The 18,272-nt window shown below is 42.3% G+C and overlaps 1 protein-coding gene across 1 annotated transcript in view; it reads right to left on the bottom strand.

The window, feature by feature from the left end:
* The window catches only part of LOC126385512 (low-density lipoprotein receptor-related protein 1-like), a 79,461-nt gene that overhangs the window by 15,378 nt on the left and 45,811 nt on the right, over nt 1-18,272 (bottom strand). Inside the window, exons 5-8 of the mRNA XM_050037264.1 lie at nt 16,574-16,702; nt 16,225-16,488; nt 5,347-5,509; nt 3,187-3,409 (exon numbers count right to left, since the gene is read on the bottom strand). Of these exons, the coding sequence (XP_049893221.1) occupies nt 3,187-3,409; nt 5,347-5,509; nt 16,225-16,488; nt 16,574-16,702 (779 nt within the window). The remainder of the gene's footprint in view (nt 1-3,186; nt 3,410-5,346; nt 5,510-16,224; nt 16,489-16,573; nt 16,703-18,272) is intronic.

Consider the following 18,272-nt stretch of genomic DNA (forward strand, 5'->3'; position numbering starts at 1 on the left):
TATATGAAAATAATGGCCCACAATTCAATGTGAAGTGCCATTTTACTTCAGTGGGTCCATTCTATTCTATATCTGGAAACCTTAGTGTCCATTATCGTGCCTTTTCCATGGCAACTTACCACACACACACACACACACACACACACACACACACACACACACACACACACACACAAAAGACTCTGTTCCAATTATCCTCCATGTTATAAAGATTTTCTTTAGTCATTTTTCCCATGGTTAGTTTTATTTTACAAGTGAGTGTTAACTGGTAATGTAGCATGAAGCAGAAGTGCTGTTTCCATGGTAACTTTGAGTTTAATAAACCATGTGCTGTGATGTGGAGCAGTGGTTAAACTGTTTACCATCTTTTTTAGGTGTCCTGATAAACAATTTTAACAGCCACCTGCCTTTTGCTCAGAAACAAGTATTCTCTGTGGTCATGGTACAAAGTGGTATTGTAAAGTGATGAAGTGTGACTGAGAGGAACCAGGAAAGCTTCCACTGCTCACAATAGACAAAACTCATAGACAAATTGTAGCTTTTCATTGTAGCTGACAAAAAATCAGGAGGAAAAGCACGGCAACAAGTTTCAGATCTGGATAAACATAGGCCAGTGACTCAGTGTCCCAAGAAGCCATGTCAGCAGCAGCATAAAACCTGAGATGGCATTGTGGTTTATCTCAGGCTGGGCCATAGAGGGAGAGAGACAGAAACTCAGAAAGAGAAAAAGGGTTATTATCGTAGACTGAAGGGCGACGCTCTGGTGATACAGTGAATGGAAACCTATTGGAATCAGGCACTGAGGAAACATGACTGTGTAGTGTGCACTATGTTACCTTGAATGTCTTTACACACTAGGGGCATGACAAATAAACAACACGAAAATGCTAAATACTTGCCTGCAAATATTTTGCATCAAAACTTTTCATACCAGCAGCTATGCAAACTTTCAACAACTACCAGGAACCTACTGACCAAGGACACTGTCTGGCAGTTCGTCTAGCAAAATGCTTTGAGTGAATTTGAGTTCCCTCTGGTAAACAGTTATGTATTGTATATGTCCAGGGCTTTTATTGTGAAAGGTAAGAATGGAAGGTTTAGATCTGGTATGTGCTGCCTTTGTCAAGGTAATAAGGAGTAATGCAGTTTGCCGTCTTGGTTCAGACCAAGTGACAACCTCCAGGGCTAAAAAAAATAAAGCCTACACAGAAGTGCCAAAAACTGTAGTTCCTCAAATGGTTACTTGAGGCAGGCTCCAAGAGCGAGTCAATCCCCACAGACCCCCATGTTTAAATGAGGGTCTATATACCAGGTTTACAGCCTGGAACCAAAAACGGTTTTGGTCTCTACCTAATTTTACCGTTCATGACAACTTTATAGATTGTCAGTTTTTAGTTAACTCACCTTTTTACATTTTACTAAGGCTTAACGTTACACATATTTAATTGTGGGGCAACTCTGAGTGACAGTCTGTCAACAAAGCATCACTGCAGTCTATGAGTCAGATCCATCCCTCACTCCTCCACAGCTACACCCTTGGTTGGTGACTTCTAGATCTTCAATAACAAGATGGTAAAGGCTGAAATGCCAAACTTGAGGCTTCAAAACAGGAGTCCACAAACCAATGGGTGATGTCACAGTAGCTACATCCATTATTTTATACGGTCTATGGTTTGGACTACAGAGCCTCCATGATGTTGTTTTTTAATCCTCATAAGTATAGGCGGCACTGCGATGCAGTGGTTAGCGTTGTCGCCTCACAGCAAGAGAGTTTCTGGTTTCTGGGGGTTCGAACCTTGGGTGGGAAAGGTGTTGTCAGCGTGGGTTTTCTATGGGTACTCTGGCTTCCTCTCACGGTCCAAAGACACGCAGGCTAGGTTAATCGACGACTCTAAATTGGCCATAGGTGTGAATGTGAGGGTGAATGAGCAAGCGTAAGCGTTCTCTGCTTGTCAGCCCTGTGATAGTCTGGCGACCTGTCCAGGGTGTACCCCAATGTCAGCTGGGATAGGCTCCATCTCCCCCCGTGATCCCCAACACATTGATTGGTTGGTGCCTTTTACTTGTAAAACTACAAAAAAGCACCTTCATTCCAAAAAAATAAAAAACATAAAAGCTGCATCTTCGCTACTTAATGTTCGCGCTCTGTGTGAAAGTACTCCTGGCAAAAACAGCAGTTCAATAAAAAAAAAATTGACGTGCAAATTATTTGCACCAAAAAAAACAACAAAAAACCCACTCTGTACACTGATGTGTAAAGGCGTTTAACAACAGATGCACCCATGACAAACCAAACAAACGCAAGAGGGCATGAGAGGAATAGTTATGTTGCGCTACTTGATTTCACATACTCCAGGTTCCAAGTGGCTATAACTATCTGCAGCCAACATCAGAACCGAATTTGTCCAAATACAATCAATCTAAAAGGGTTTTAATTAGCAGGCATGGGACACTTAATCATGGCGTCTAATTAGGACCACATACATCTTGATCAGAACTTTGAAAACTCTAGCTTTAAGACAGCATGTCAGACCTTAATAAACACACGCTCTTGATAAAACAGCCCAAACTCAACACCATCAATAACACACTTCCTTTTAACCTTTACCTAAAGGATGGGCATGCACTAATGCCCTATCACAGGTGCACACACACACAAAGCAAGAGCTGGTGGTTTGTGTGTGTGTGTGTGTGTGTGTGTGTGTGTGTGTGTGTGTGTGTGTGTGTGTGTGTGTGTGTGTGTGTGTGCGCGTGTGTGCGTGTGTGTGTGCACGCGCGTGTGTGTGTGTGTGTGTGTGTGTGTGTGTGTGTGTGTGTGCCCTTAGGATCAGTGAGTAAATGAAAGCCATTATTTCTCAACAGATCACAGTAAAAGCCATGGTAACAGGTTAGTGTGCTTCATCAGTGCTGTAACATCAACAGCCTCAGCATTAAACACTATTAATCAGCTGCTTTAATGAAAAGGCAAATGTCCACCGTCTTCTCTGTGCTCATAACTCACCGAGCAAGAACCCATTACAGGAGCACACAGGAGAAACATAAGGAGTATTATAGATATATAGGGAACTCTAAAGCACACTAGAGTGTTTAGAGCATTACGAATAGCGTACATAAGGACAGCTAATTTAAGAGAGATTATCTGCCTGCTAATTGATGATAATGGGAGTCCAGTGCAGCTGTTCTCACCAGCAGGCCTTGGATGATGGTATGCCGGTTCTTGCCTTCATAGTCCACCACCTCAATGTAGTCCAGGTAGGCATCGGCCCAGTACACCAGCCTGCTGACGAGATCCAGTGTGATGCCGTGGGGGAATACAATCTTACTGTCCACGAGCTTGGTTCGGTTCTGGCCGTCCATGTCGCAGCGCTCCACCTTGGGGATCTGACCATAGTCTGTGAAGAATACCTTCCTGTGGAGACAAGGGGTCAGAAGTGATTGAGGACAGATGGAGGAACAGATCAAGTGAATCAGAAAATTGTTTCATTTTCAGCCCATCTGGCTTTGTTAAAATTGATTCATCGCCCTTATCCCCCTCACAGGGAGACAATAATTATCTAGTTTCAGTAGCACACAGCAAGCAAGTTTCATTGTTTTAAGGAAGATTTTAACCACAAAATTATCCTTTGTTTATTTATTCCTCACCCTCTGTTATGTTGAAAATGTGAATACTTTGTTTTTCTCCCATGCCTCCAAGGTAAACAAAGACTTTAAAAACGGAGAAAATTAATGAATTGGAGAAAAAGGGTGCTGCGTTTAACAACAGCAAAACTACATCAAAACATTTTCAATCCATCTACAATTTTTTTTTCAAACTCAGGTGGCATAATCCAAGTCTTATTTATCAAGTCTCCTGTACTTCCCAAACACATGCATTAATTTTCGCTAAAACTTTACTATTTAAAACACTTTCCCATCAACAGTCTCTTACACAAACAAGTGGGTCATCTGGGCAAGTGCGTGTGTTTGAACCCTGCCCGATAACATGCACCAGGAGAGTTCAAACACACACCTTTGCTGAAGGGTTTTCAATAGTGGTATCTTAGCGAAAAAGCAAATGTTTAGAAAGTACTGTGTAAATGAAGCTTGGATTCATCAGATTTTTTGATTATTTGTTCACCTTTGAGGCACTTTTTTTTTAAGACTTCAGCATAACTTGGGGTAAATAACTGATAAACAAATGGTCATTTGTGGGTGAAGTATTCCTTTAAGTCATTTTTTTCAAGGAAAATGTGGAATGTGTGCTCATAATCTATAAATTTTGTGCTGTTAGTTGGAGAAAAAAAGATGTCTGAAGTCCTCAACTTGGATTTAGTAACTCCCCTTCACCATTTTCAAGACCTAAAATGAGTTTCTCTCCGAGATGTAATCATGTGGAGGACTTTGACAAGTTTGACAAGTATTTACTTTGTGAAACATAATGTATGTCTGTATGTCAGAGCATAATCATTATTTAAGTTTTATTTACTTATTCAAAGCGTCAAATGACAAATTATGCCCACAGTCCCTGCAAATGTGTTAGCAAGCAACATCTTTTCTGAAAAAAGATATGTGTTTAACAAGCTGGAAAACACATTCCACACAATTTCCTTGTCAAACCGAAACCTCACAAACTCCTGTCACAGTGGAGTAAAACAACCATTAACCAGCAGATGAAGGAAACTTGAAATTTAACGATGTTGTTTTTTGTCAATTTTACTTTTTTGAAGGTGCAGACAGTAAACAGTCTGTGTGGGCTTTCTGAAAAGATTTGTGGTCACTAATTTAACAGCACAACAAAGGATGATTTTTGCTGTCATATTGTTGTTCGTGCTGTTTTTCTCCCCCTCTCATCACTGCGGACCACAACAAAAGAGACCAACAAAAAATCATTTACAGTGAATCTACCTGACCTTGTTACTGGAAGAACCAATTACGTCCAAGGAAATAGCATGGGATGAAAACGATGCACGCAGCTACAGGCACATATACACCCACATTCTCACATTTGTCCTGTTAATTTCTACCAAGCTCTCAGACACTCACACAAGCACGCACCACAGATACACACGCACTTTCAGGAATTTAGTTGGAAAGTCTGGTCATAAACAAAAGAGCTGTAACAAAAACATGCTTTTACTCTCCAAACCTATACAGTCAGCGTACCGCACTGCAAATGGAACATCTGCGCTCAATTACTCCAACATCCAAACTCCCATTTAGCCTTTTCCCCCATCTCAACTTGAAAGTTTAAAGTTTGGTAACAACGACAGATGACAGAAGTCTGACTCCAGTTGTTTTCATGGGATTTTTATGAGTTTGCATGGATTGTGTTTACGCATAAGACAGATAGTAAGAGATCAAACTGACCCCATGGTGGGGTCCAAGGCGATGCCTTTAGGGTTATACAGCTCCTGGTCCAGGAGGGTGACACATGTCTGCCCATCCTTGTCACACACGAAGATCCTGTCGTCCACGTCATCCACAAAGTAGAAGTTTCCTGTGAGCCAGTCGATGGCCATCTGCTCCACATCTGGACAGAGAAAGAGTGGAGGGGTGAGAAGGGGGGGAAGATGGGACACAGGAGGTAAAAACAGTGTTTTTGGTACTTGAATGGATTCATATTGACTGGTGCAGAGCCTGTGCGTGTGATGTTGTTGTACATACTTGTAGCAGATGGGTAAGAAGGTTGACTCATGGTCATGTGATGGAAGTAAATTAGTCAGCAATACTGTGTGGCAGCTACTTCAACATCTCTCTCTCTACAGCACTCACACGCACATTCACACACAATCCACAATTTCAGGTTTGGACTTGAGGTAGTTTTCCTGACTGACAAATGAGACGACAGCCAACTCCAATTAGCAGGTGTCTAGGTAATGCGTCTGTCATTCAAAGTCGCTCAGACAGACAGAATATGAGACAAGCTGTTTGTTGCCTCGAGGAGTGTGATGTTGCCGTAGCTGTAGCTAAGCGACGGCAGGCGGGCGGTTGCCGCTGCGTTTATTTTCCTGAGGCTCGGCTCACGGAGAACACCAGCGCCCCACCCGATGATGAAAATTAAACACCTAGGCGTGTGCACATGCCACCACACACACGCCCAATTTATGGAACATTTACAGGGGAAAAAAACTGGAATACCCCTGCTCTATCCAAACTGTCCTGAATGTGGTGCAGGACCACATAGGAAGGGTCTGGGAGTGCAGAAAAATAGTGAAAAAGAATAACACGAGACACTAATATACCCCTCTCCCTGGATCACTCATTCCCTCCTCTTCCTTCCTCTCCTCAAACAGCAGCTCAGCCACACTGAGTCTGAGCCAAGGATCAGAGAAAGAAAGCTATTGTTAAAGCTGAAGGAAAGGAGATGTGAGGATTTTAAAGGTCCAGGATAATTAATTTACTGTAGTGAATGGTGGAAAGTACATTTACTCAAGTACTGTACTTGGGTATACTTTTGAGATACTTGTACTTACACTTTTTTTATAGAATGAAAATACTTTTTCAGGAATTTAATCCATTTCAACTTTCTAGGTTAACCATACACCACTACATTTCGATGGAAAATGATGTACCCTCTACAGTACAATATTCATTAGACAGCTGCAGTTACCAGTGCAAACCTATATTTAAAAAAAAAAAAAAAACTATATTGAGCATATAAGATGCATTGCTATAGGCTATATAACACATATTTTATCCATTTTGGTCACCTAAAAAACATCTTGTTCAGTATTTGGTTGTACTAAAAGACCCTCTAAAGAGATGGATGTTTCTGCTATGTGGTCTACATTTTGTTTGAATGGTTTTGACCTTTTTTCATTAGCAAAAATTAGCATTACCATCAACCAAGTTCAACATAACTGTAAATGTATTGAGCTAACCAAGGTAGCAGTGAGCTAACCAAGGTAGCAGTGAGCTAACCAAGGTAGCAGGAAGCTAACGTCAGGGTAAGCTCCACCCTTTCATCTAAATATTAGTCACCTTAGGCTCCAAGATCCAAGATGGTAACTGCCAAAATGCTAAACTCAAGGCTTCCAAATGGGAGTCCACAAACCAAGGAGGACTAATGGCTACTTCCATAGTAGCCAAAACAACATTCACAGTCTTAAAAAATGTTTTTGTACACTTGGGGGCAGCGGAAAGAGGCTGCGAAGACAACACTGACATATTATCACCTTTCAAGTTGAATAGTTGTTAGCAAACAGATGTTTTCAGTTTTCACATCCAGGCAATATGGAGTAAGTTACGCCTAACAATAGCATTCGTTTGACATTCAATCAATCAATCAATTTTATTTATAAAGCCCAATATCACATATCACTTACATTGAGGTTTAGTCCTGATAAATGTAAATCTGCCAACTTATCTTAGCTTTGTTTTTGTTTGTTTTTTACAAACATCTGACCAAAATGTTCAGTTTACCTGCTAGTTGCAACTGTCACTAGTCACTGACTTTGTCTGTCTGCCTTTTAGTGGTGGGCGGGTCAAGTACAGTCTGGTTTTTAGAGTTTTTTCTTCAAAAGTACATATATATATATATATATATATATATATATATTTGAACTAAATAGTGCAGTCAAGTATAGTAAAATGAAAACAATGAGCTGGAAGATGCTAAAGGGGTCCATAAAGCTGAGGAGAACTTTGGCATTGGTGATAATTACATGTTGATTTGTCACTACAAGTGATCCCGTTCACACCGTAGTCATGTGGTCCATTGTTAAGATAAAAATATTTATTATAGCAATATGTGACATTCAGAACATTAATATAACAGCACACCACTATTTTTTTTAATGTAAACATATAGTGAAGTAATGGCGTCCTGAGCAAAGAATGAAGTCATACCTCTGTGTAGCTATATCGTAATCCAAACTTCTCGGTTTGTTGTTGTAGTAGCCTAGCCAGCCGCGCGTGCATCTTTGTACATGTGAATCCCCGTGAGTTTGTCCCTCTGGCTAGCAATCACTGATCATATGGTGGTAAGCACTGATATCAAGACGTTGTTGTTGCAGACATTTAGCGCCCACCTCTCAGTTTCCCCATTTAACGATGTTAGCTCTGTCAGCACTGTTGTCGTCATTAGCACTGTCAATTAAGTTAGCATCATCAGCTGCTAGCCACCGGCTCAGCCACCTCCATGTTGAGAACTGTGCTCAGTCTATACCACCCCAGACTCTGAATCATAGATATGCTCTGAATGTCGTATACAGCTCCTTTAAGTTGTGTTATGAAGATAATATGAAGTCTTTTATTTGTATCTGACAATTTGTGCTACTTTTACGTAAACAAAGCATCTGAATAATTCTTGCAGCACTGACTGAAGTACCTGTAAACACTGAGCTTAACTCGAAATGAAAACTGTAAGTCTGCATGACTACAGAGAGAGTTTAAGAGTGGGGAGAAGGGCTTCACAAACCGCAAGACTTGTATTTTCACAGCTGCCCCAAGATCTGCTCTGCACACACGCCGACTCACACGTACACAAACACCTCAGATATAGGGCTAAAGTCGTGCTGCAGGAGGCCGTGGTCGTGCTGCGCTCAGTGCTAAGGGTGGAGGTCTGATATGGTATGTTTACCAGGGTGAGCAGGTCACTGTGATGATTTAGGGGAGACCAGAGGATCGATTTCTCCAACCAGAAGTGAAAAGCTTGGGCTGGGGGAAATGACAAAGCAGATTCCTCGCCATAACAGCGCAATAAACGTGTGCGTAGTGAAAGCTTACCAGCTCCGGACCAATAAATCTGACTGTAATTCCAGAGGAGCCCTCTGTGTTTAGAAAAACTGACACATTTTTCTGAAGAGCCTGGCTAGCAGAGGGAGGGAAATGGAAGTCTTTCAAATATTTTGGGTTCGAGTAAAAGTGGAAAACGGATAAAAGAAAAAATGCAGATGGACGGAGAGGAAAGGAAGAAAAAGTGAGAAGAAAAGAAAGAAGACAGAGAAGAGAAGAAAGAGAGAGGGCGATATCTGATTTCCACCAGGGAAACTTGGCCATTGTGCAGCAGCATTTCTGAGGTTTATGGGAATCAGGGGCCGTATTCCCAAAGGTGCTCTTAATTTTTAACACAGAGTTCTCTGTTTAAATGCTTCCAGCTGCCTCACAACACACTGATTCACTGATTAAGCAATGGGTAAACAAAGGGGGAAAAAGAGGAGATTGTGCAATATTCGAAAAGTTTACTAAAAGACCTGAAAAAATTTGTCCCCTGCTTTCTGACACCCCCACTCTCTATTTTCCTCCACCTCTGCTGAACAGAAATGGCTCCAGCAAGGACTTCTCAATCTCCTCCCATTCTCTCTCTCCTCCTCCATGCATCATCCCCCTATCCTCCCCTTTGTCTGTTCCCCAGAGGTGGGAAAACAGTCTGGATTCATTAACTGCAGCTCTGTCTGTCTCAAACTATGCTATAAAAAAACAACACAGCATAATTGAAAAAACAGAACCAGCCGCCTTCTTCGTTTTTTTTCCCCTCCTTCTCTCTCTAAACAACTTGTTTTCTACGTGTTTCCTCGTTCATCTCTCAGCTCCCTGTTGGTCTAAGAAAAACAACAGCCGAGTGGATGTCTAGATAATGTATTTAAAGTGTACTGCAAATGGGGCAATGCTAGGCAGAGTTTTACTCCAATAACTGTATGTAGGAGTACAAGTGAGGAGCATACATCTTCACAGGCGCCAGCTGCTCGTACTACTGCGCTAACACAGGAGGGTGAATAGTGTAGTTATATCACAGGCATCACTTTAAAGGCGGCTGATATGGTTTTGATACCTCCGAATTGTCACTTTTGAACTGTGACTGAAGCTTTAACACCAACCATTCATACACCCCAACCCCCACTTCCCCTCGCCAACCTCCCAAACTCCAAAACACTCCCTCCAGCATCTGGTGAAGGCGTCACACTAGGCGTCACACTAGAAACACACAGGCAGGGGGAGAATGGACAAAAAACAACAACAAAAAAATCATGGTTCTGTGAAGATCCAGACACAAAGCAAGAGGGGAAAGGAAGTGGATACTTTGAGGAACTAAAATGTATTTCATGGTTCAAAGTTAATGCACCAAAAGGAGAGAGGAGGAATGGGAGAGAGGTTTAAAGCTGAACAAAGTGTTGAATAGCGAGAAGATTTGAAAATGTGCTGACCAGCTTGCCTTTTAACAGCACATGACCTCTTAAGGAGATTTCAGGCCAGTGTCTGTGCTAAGCAGCACACTGTAGCTCACTGTGCAGGGGGGAGCAGGTACTGTAGCTCTTACAGTACCAGCAGAGAAAGGAGAGCTTAGTGACAGCTCTGAGATCAGCCCTCCTGTGCATAGTGTGGAGCATCAGCATCTACAGGACCACTGAGTGTTAAGCTTCATTTCTAGGTTTCCCATTGGGAGAGCTCTCAGCACCTATATGTTAGAAACAAATGATTAAACTGATTTTCATGTACCACGTGTATTCAAAGATTGTTTCATGTTGCAATAAGGCACTCCTCACTACAGTTTACAATAAATGATGTCTGACAAACACAGCTCGTTCAGATTATGGAATGAAAAATGATGAGGACAAATTGTGAGGAAATGCAATTTAGATATGGCTCATGCACCAAAGTACCTCAAAGTAATTTTAAACAATAAATGTTGAAAATGCAATGTGTTTGCACTGCAAGTGCTGTTTTTATAATCCAGTTTCTATCCGGATCAAGCCATGCTCTGTCAGTCGATCCACTGCTTTGGTACAGACTGAAACTTCTTAACAGCTACTGGATGGATAGCCATGAAATTTGTACAGACACTCTTGGTTCCTACAGACTTCGTTGACCAATGGACTTTTCTAGCACCACCATGAGGCTGACATTTTAGTTTTTTTTGTGTGTGAAATCTCTAAACAACTATTGAATGGATTGACACAAATTTTACTATAGACATTCATGGTCCCCTCAGGATGAAATGCAGTCACTTGGTAATCCCTTATCTTTCACACCAACATGAGGTCAAACTTGTTGATTGCCAAGTTCTTTGGTTTCTAATTAAAGGAGCTATATGTAAGAAATCTAAAGCAAATAGTCGTAAAATCCTCCTAATATGTCACAGAGACTAAGGAATAATGTTCATATAACATACTGATCTCACTGACAACAATAGTACAGCCAGAATATTCACATTTTAAAAAAAAATTTACGGTCTGCAAATCATGTTTTTGTTTTGAATTTGTGTTTTGGCCTGTTCCGCCACCCACCGCCATCTACCAGTCACGCAGTCAGTAGAGCCTCAGCATCAGTTACAGTTACGACTGAGCTACAGCAGCACGGCAAGCAGCATTAGCAGTGTCCCGGTACATAGCATTAGCAGCTCGGACTTGCTCGAACGGTCCGCTGGAAAACCGAAGATCAAGGACGCGTCAACGCAGCCCTGCCACGGCAGCCGCCCGTGGGTAAACAAATCAGTCACCAGCGTGCCGCTGTCCAGCAACCTTGAATCTGTAGGGGAGGGGGGGCAGACACGACTCGCGGCAGTATTTTGAATTTGAGTGCAGTAACCGTTTTGGCCACATTCTTACATACAGCGCCTTTAAGTATCTGTAAAACTAATGACATTCTCATCAGCCTCTGCTGTACTTTATTTGGTGCTAGTTAGCAGAGGTGGGAGTAAGTCAAACATGTGAAAGTCACAAGCAAGTCTTCTGTCTTAACCTTCAAGTCTCTCGCAAGTCCCAAGATACTATGGTGAGAGCCACACAACTCAAGTCAAGTCATTGCTCAGGTCAAGCAAGACAAGTCAAGTCATTTAAAATTCTGATGACTCAATAAGCTAATAAGTTAGCTAAAAAAGACATTTCTGTACCTTTCATTGTGGGTTTTGTAGTGATGGATGAAGTTAGACCAGATCCAAACTTTATTATTTTTGAATTAGCCCCCTCCAAGATAGTTGCCTTGTGTGTGGGCCTCTGCTGGTGTGGCCTTGTAGTTTGCCAGCAGATTTGCACACCCAGCACAAGAAAATTACCCAGCTGTGTTTCATAAACAAAACTTTTATCAATGTCAGTCAAGCGAGTCTCAAGTCTTGTGAATCAAGTCCCCCACCTCTGCTAATTAGCAAATTTTAGCATGCTAATATGCTTAACTAAGATGGTTTATAGTAAACATTATGCCTGCTAAAAATCAGCATGTTAGCATTGCCATCGCGTGCATGCTAGCATGCAGATGTTAGCATTTAGTTCAAGGCACCACTTTGCCTAAATAAAGGCTCAACAGTGAACCTCCTTTACTACTTACTACTTTAGGCCAACGTATTTTGTATGGCACGGTGGTTCAGTGGTTAGCGTTGGCGCCTCACAGCAAAAGGGTTCCTGGTTTGAACCTGGGGTGGGGGAGTTTGCATGTTCTCCCCGTGTCAGCGTGGGTTTTCTCCGGGTACTTCGGCTCCCAAAATCCAAAGACATGCAGGTTAGGTTAATTGGTGACTCTAAATTGGCTGCAGGTGTGAATGTGTGTGAATGGTTGTCTGTCTCTATGTGTCAGCCCTGCGATAGTCTGGCGACCCGTCCAGGGTGTACCCCACCTCTCAACCAATGTCAGCTGGGATAGGCTCCAGTACTGCAGCGACCCCCAACAGGATAAGTGGTTACGGAAAATGAATCAAAATAAACTCAGATATATTCCGTGTTTTTTGTTTAATGTAAGATAAAAGTAGTGGAAAAAATAAGTTCCATTTTTCACAGTCACACGGTGCTTACATCACCACTTTTGTGTGTCTGACAATGGTTGTGAGTGACTGGTATAATTAGCAATGGCAAGGAGCAGACACTGTCAAATATAGAATGAGAGTAAGTGTATGTTTCAGGACATTTGGAAGAGGAAAGTGGGACTAAGAAAAAAAAAGAGTCAAAGGGAATGTAATGAAAGTAAGAGAGAGGGAGAGAGAGAGAGAGGGAGGTGGAGGAACATCTGGACAACTCGTCTGTGGCATTCTGAGGTCATGAGTCACTCCAACCACACGCGCATCATTTCCTGTATGTTCACTCCTGCCATTGGTTACTGCTGCTGGCTCCATCCATGTTGACTGTAAGCATAAACCTGCTCCTCCTATGCTGTCACACTCACACGCCAGCAGCCTGTCCAAAAGACCAACTCTGCTGTCTGGGCAGTCTCTCCAGATTATGGGCTGGGACAGATGAGAAAAATGTGCCCTTTTGTATTGTATATTTTTACGCTGACGCTAAGCATTCAGGGTCCTCTGGGTGGTCAGAGGATGCAGATTTAGATATTCCTGACATCATTTGTCTAAGTCATCATAAATATTAAGCTTTATACCATTTATTCCATGTTTTGTGTCACATCCAGTGCCTGTCTGCCTCTGAGATATGGTTTATTCTGCAAAACAGTCACACTAGGAAACAACCAGTATTTTTTTTCTCTGTCAATTTGTGTTGAAATGCCTTCAAATGGCATCTCTCTTTTTCTCATGTCACTCATACACACACTGACATGAAACCAGTAACACTGTCGTTTGAACACAGGAAGTACGATGCCCTTCAATTGCTTCCTTATTTCAGCAATACAGCTCTAATCCTTCGGCATCAGTCACGCACATCCTGTCCATGCTCCTCAGTGCAGCCAGCTCTCCATTTTATCTGTGTGTGTTCGCGCACACATGTGTATCAGGATGTGTGTGTGTGCACAAGCGCCGCAGTGTGTGTGGGTGCGTGTGTGGAGGGGAGGACAGCCGTGGAGAACCCGGCTGAAGCTGCTGGAATTTCCTGTACATTCTTCTGGTTCTTAAATTGTCAAGCCGAGATTCTCGTTAACGCTGCGTGGTTTATAGTGATAATGCTTTTTATTTTAATCACTCTGATTATAATAATTAAGCACAGATACATTTTTTCCTAAATCTCCATATCAGTGTGGCACTGTTTCTAATATTTTGAGGGGGGTGTTATGATGTCTTTGTTCCTGCATGAGCCTGATTGATTAAAGGATGTACTGTATAATGTGCTAATAACAGATGTGGCTCAATACAGACTTAGAGGTGCATTAGGCTGGATCTTCCACTTATTACTGCGAGGGATACCAAAATGCCTCATGCATAATTTCCATTGTTCAGAGCTTGCCTGATATCATCTGGTTTGAAATGAACATATTTCCAAATGACAGCTACACCGCACCGTATGAGCATGTGGAAGACACATCTGCCCGACTGTCATCATTCGGCCTTTTCATTTTCTCTGATGGTCTGTGCTGAGAAAGTCATTTCTGTCATGTTAATGCCTTCTTTAGTCACATGGAAAAGGGATGTGAATGGAGATGAGCTGCTGCATACTGAGTGGATGTGATCGGTCACAATGCTTGTGTGAAAGTACAAAACAGAAAGAAATAAAGCTGAGCGATATGATTCAATCTGCTACGGCATTATACCTTGAATGTGTACAGATCAGAAGTGGAGTTAAGAGACTGTGGAGACAACTATGAAGGACAGTGCAGAGAATATAAGCATAATGACTAAGTGAGTGAGAATGTTGCTTTAATTTAAGGCAAGTCCTTTAATCAGTGTTTGCGGATAAGTCTGGCAATGCAGATAGTTATAAACCATCTGCAACCAACTTCCTTAAAGATAATACAGTGATGCATTCCCGCTGGCTTTGTGTGAATATATGTGTTGTTCTATGGCTGCTTTCTCTCTGATTCAAGACAAGAAAACCAGGCCGCAACAGGGCTAGAAACTTAAAGCAAAGACGTAATAAACAGATGGGAGGGGAAGCATGTGTGGGTGCGGAGGCTTTTGACCCTCAGGTTGTCAACACTCAGGAGCACGCACTACACATGACTGCACTCAACTGCGCTCCTTTAGATCTCCAAGGGCTGTCTTTTAGTTTCATTTTAACAGAAGAAATGACTCTCTCTGAAAGTTAAGCCATGGAAAAACACAGCTGCTTTTAATGTGCTGCCACCATAGCTCTGACTCATGGGCTGCGCATGAGCACGTACGTATTGATGCTCGATTCGGTTTTGGCTACATTTCGGGACATTTTTTCTCCACCTGTTTACATTCTAAAAAGTGAAGCACATTTGAATTCACTCAGACCAACAGGTCTGGCCAAATTCCCATCTGCAAAGGATGCGAAGCAGACAAAAAATAATAAGTTGAGGTGAGGATAAGTCGAGGTCTTTAACCAAAGGTTGGGGTTGCTACTGATAGGTGGGGAAGACCTTGGAAGGCCAGAGGTGAATCAGACTTACAATTCTGATTTGTTAGATAACTGTCACATGAGCAGACATCTGATTTCAATTGCCTTTATTTCCAGAGAACAACAGGACAGAAAACAGGACAAAAAACAAATCTGCTGTGCTTTTACTGTATTTACCAGGCCAATTCCTATTGAATTTGGATATGTTCTTTGAATTATGTGTGTGTGTGTGTGTGTGTGTNTGTGTGTGTGTGTGTGTGTGTGTGTGTGTGTGTGTGTGTGTGTGTGTGTGTGTGTGTGTGTGGAAACCAACTTCCAGCCAGCTTATTTAATAGTTTCAAGGTCCACCTGCTGAAGGAGCCGTGGGCGAAATGGATGTCTGCTGTGCTGCTTTTTTTTGGTCTGTATTTTCATCGTTTCTCATCTACTGTGCTATCAAGTCTGTACTATATTTTAGCCAGACCTGCATGAATAATGGAAGCATGGGATGGACTTCTCTGAGTGAAATGCGACACAAATACAATCTTCCTCCTTTGTATATGAAGCAAGGGAAAAACTGGCACTGTAGTCACACAGGATCTAACTAGGCAAACATATATCACTATCGAAAGATTCATTACGAGCGATGATTAAATTTTTATTTCAAAATACATTTTCTGAAGAGTGGATCAGGTCTGTGTTTTTCGCTGCGTGAAATTCCCACAGTAGCAAACAGCACTACCAAAAGTAGAAGATTCAGCTTGAAAAAATCATGAGATGTTTGACAGGTTGCTGTGTAGCCACAGGTGGTGCACGGTGTTTTCTTCCAGCCTTGCCACATGAGCTAATGAAATCTGCAGGGAATATTCACCTTTTGTGGCCTCCAGGTATAAAACACCCTGAAAATTTATAACACACACTCGTACACATTCACATACACATACTCTGCCCTGTTGCAGTCTGAGGCAACTTTTTCTGCTGTTGTATTATGTATAATGTGTGGAGAACTGAACTGTATGTACTCTAGCCTGTGCAGATCACACTGTGCTTTATAAATGTACCGGGACGAAGCTGCATGCTGTCGAGGTGTACTCACGGTGCAGGCTGAGGGAGATGTTGATGACTCTCTCCTCTGTGAAGCTCTTCAGATTGGGGATCTTGGCACATTTGAGGTGTGTGGATGCAGGGGCGTCTCCTACGTGGATCCAGCAGACAGTCTCCTGGGCGTAGAGGAAGTCCATAGCTGTGGTTTGCTTGGTGCTGGTGGACAGCAGGCTGTGGACCGTGGTGCCGCTCAGGGAGGTGGCTTGGATGTTCTGGGAGTTGGCGATCAGCAGGACAGGCAGACGGTCTACTGGCACTGGAACGTGACAGGAATGGTTTACAGGAGGAACATGAACAGAACATCCACACATTCAGTCTTGCTGCTGTCTGCTGGTACTTACCATTCTTGGCCTTGCATGAGCGGTTGTCTGGCTGGGGCAAGTAGCCCTCCACACAGGAGCAGGTGTAGGAGCCTTCAGTGTTGGTACAGGTCTGACTGCAGGTCCCATACAAACTACACTCATCAAAATCTGAACCACAGAAACCACAGATGGTCTTATTAGGGTATGGCACATAACAAATTATAGTTCAGAAATTGGTAGGAACAGCAAACACAATAAAAACATATGCACAGATGGGGCATAAAACACTGATTTAGCTTTAAAAGCTAACAATTCTGCGTCTCCTGCTCAGTTTATTTTTGCCAGACTAAGTTAGTGATTCATTACACTGTGATGTGTTTTGCAAAATAACCATTACATCAGTGAAGTTTACAAGTGTTGTTCATCAATGCCCGTGACACCTCTATAATTTCAGTGACTGTTAAGTTATGAATGTTTCTAAACAGGCTGGTGTGGGAAATGCTCCACACTCCCAGGGCCCCCTGAACTACCCACTGTGTGCTCTGCACTTGATTCAGCCTCGCCAAAACCTGAGTAAACACTGGTGCAGCTTTGGACTCCAGCATTGATGTGGAGTTACCGGACAAGTCGTCTGACTCACAGGATGAGGACTTTTCAATAAGCCGGCCATTGGCAGTTTATTTCAGACAGAATTTTCCTCCCCTTGTGCTATCTGGATGAAACTGTTTTTAAAATCCCTGTCATTACATAAAACTAGTTTTGCATAGCTTGACCTAGCTCCACAAACTGTTTTAGAGCTGTGTGTGAAACAACAATAAAAACCTCTGAGCTAGCAACCTAACTTACACATTAAAACTTTTAATGCTCTATTTGGGGTTTTCTTTTGCAAATGTTTGAGCTAAACAACTTCCATTCCAACGCTATTTTGCAGAAGCACCATCACTGCATCCTGGACTTAGCGCTGCCCAAGACAATGTAATTGGTTTAAACCAGGGGTCCTTGTTGTTTTCCAGGCCAAGGACCCCTTAGCTGACAGAGCCACAGAGCAGGGACACCCTCCATATAAAATTCAGTTGTACTTGAAAATTTTCTGGATATTTTTAGGTCTTCTCTTGTTTGCCTTTGCCTTTAGCTGCTAAGTTAGCAGGAGCTGTAGCATAGCTAGGTGCATTAGCCTCAACCTCTGCACTTTTACTAGTGGTTTCTGAGGTGGATGGTATTTCAGAGTCTCTTGCTTGAAAAGTTACAAAACGATCCATTGTAGCTCAAAAGAATGTCTGTACACTTGTAATAATAATACCGCTAATTGGCCAATATGTTCCAATAGTATATAACTGTTAGCTAGCTAGTTCTCCTCGCAAAAAACCCAAACAAAAAAACAGGTGGTGCACAGTGATTTAACGTTAGGTAACTCAAATTGCACAAGGGAATTCATGGGTTTGAAAGAATGTTTTGTACTGTATATTAACTTTTTGTTTGTTTGTTTTTACATGAATAGGTCTCTGAGGACCCCCTAGGGGTTTCTGTCCCCCTGTTAAAGACCCAGGGTTTAAAGAAATACAAACAACCCACAGCACTTTTTCCCCTAGTGTGGAATCATGATGGGTTCAGCCAGATCTTTCTCCAGCACTGGCACAGCACTAGAAGTAAGTGTGGGAATAGGTCTGACTATGCAAAACTACAGGAAAAGATAAGCACGTACGCATCTGTTTGTTGTTGTTCTCATCCTGTCATTGCC

This window comes from Epinephelus moara, chromosome 24 (assembly GCF_006386435.1).
Source record: "Epinephelus moara isolate mb chromosome 24, YSFRI_EMoa_1.0, whole genome shotgun sequence".
In the NCBI taxonomy this organism is placed as follows: domain Eukaryota; kingdom Metazoa; phylum Chordata; class Actinopteri; order Perciformes; family Serranidae; genus Epinephelus; species Epinephelus moara.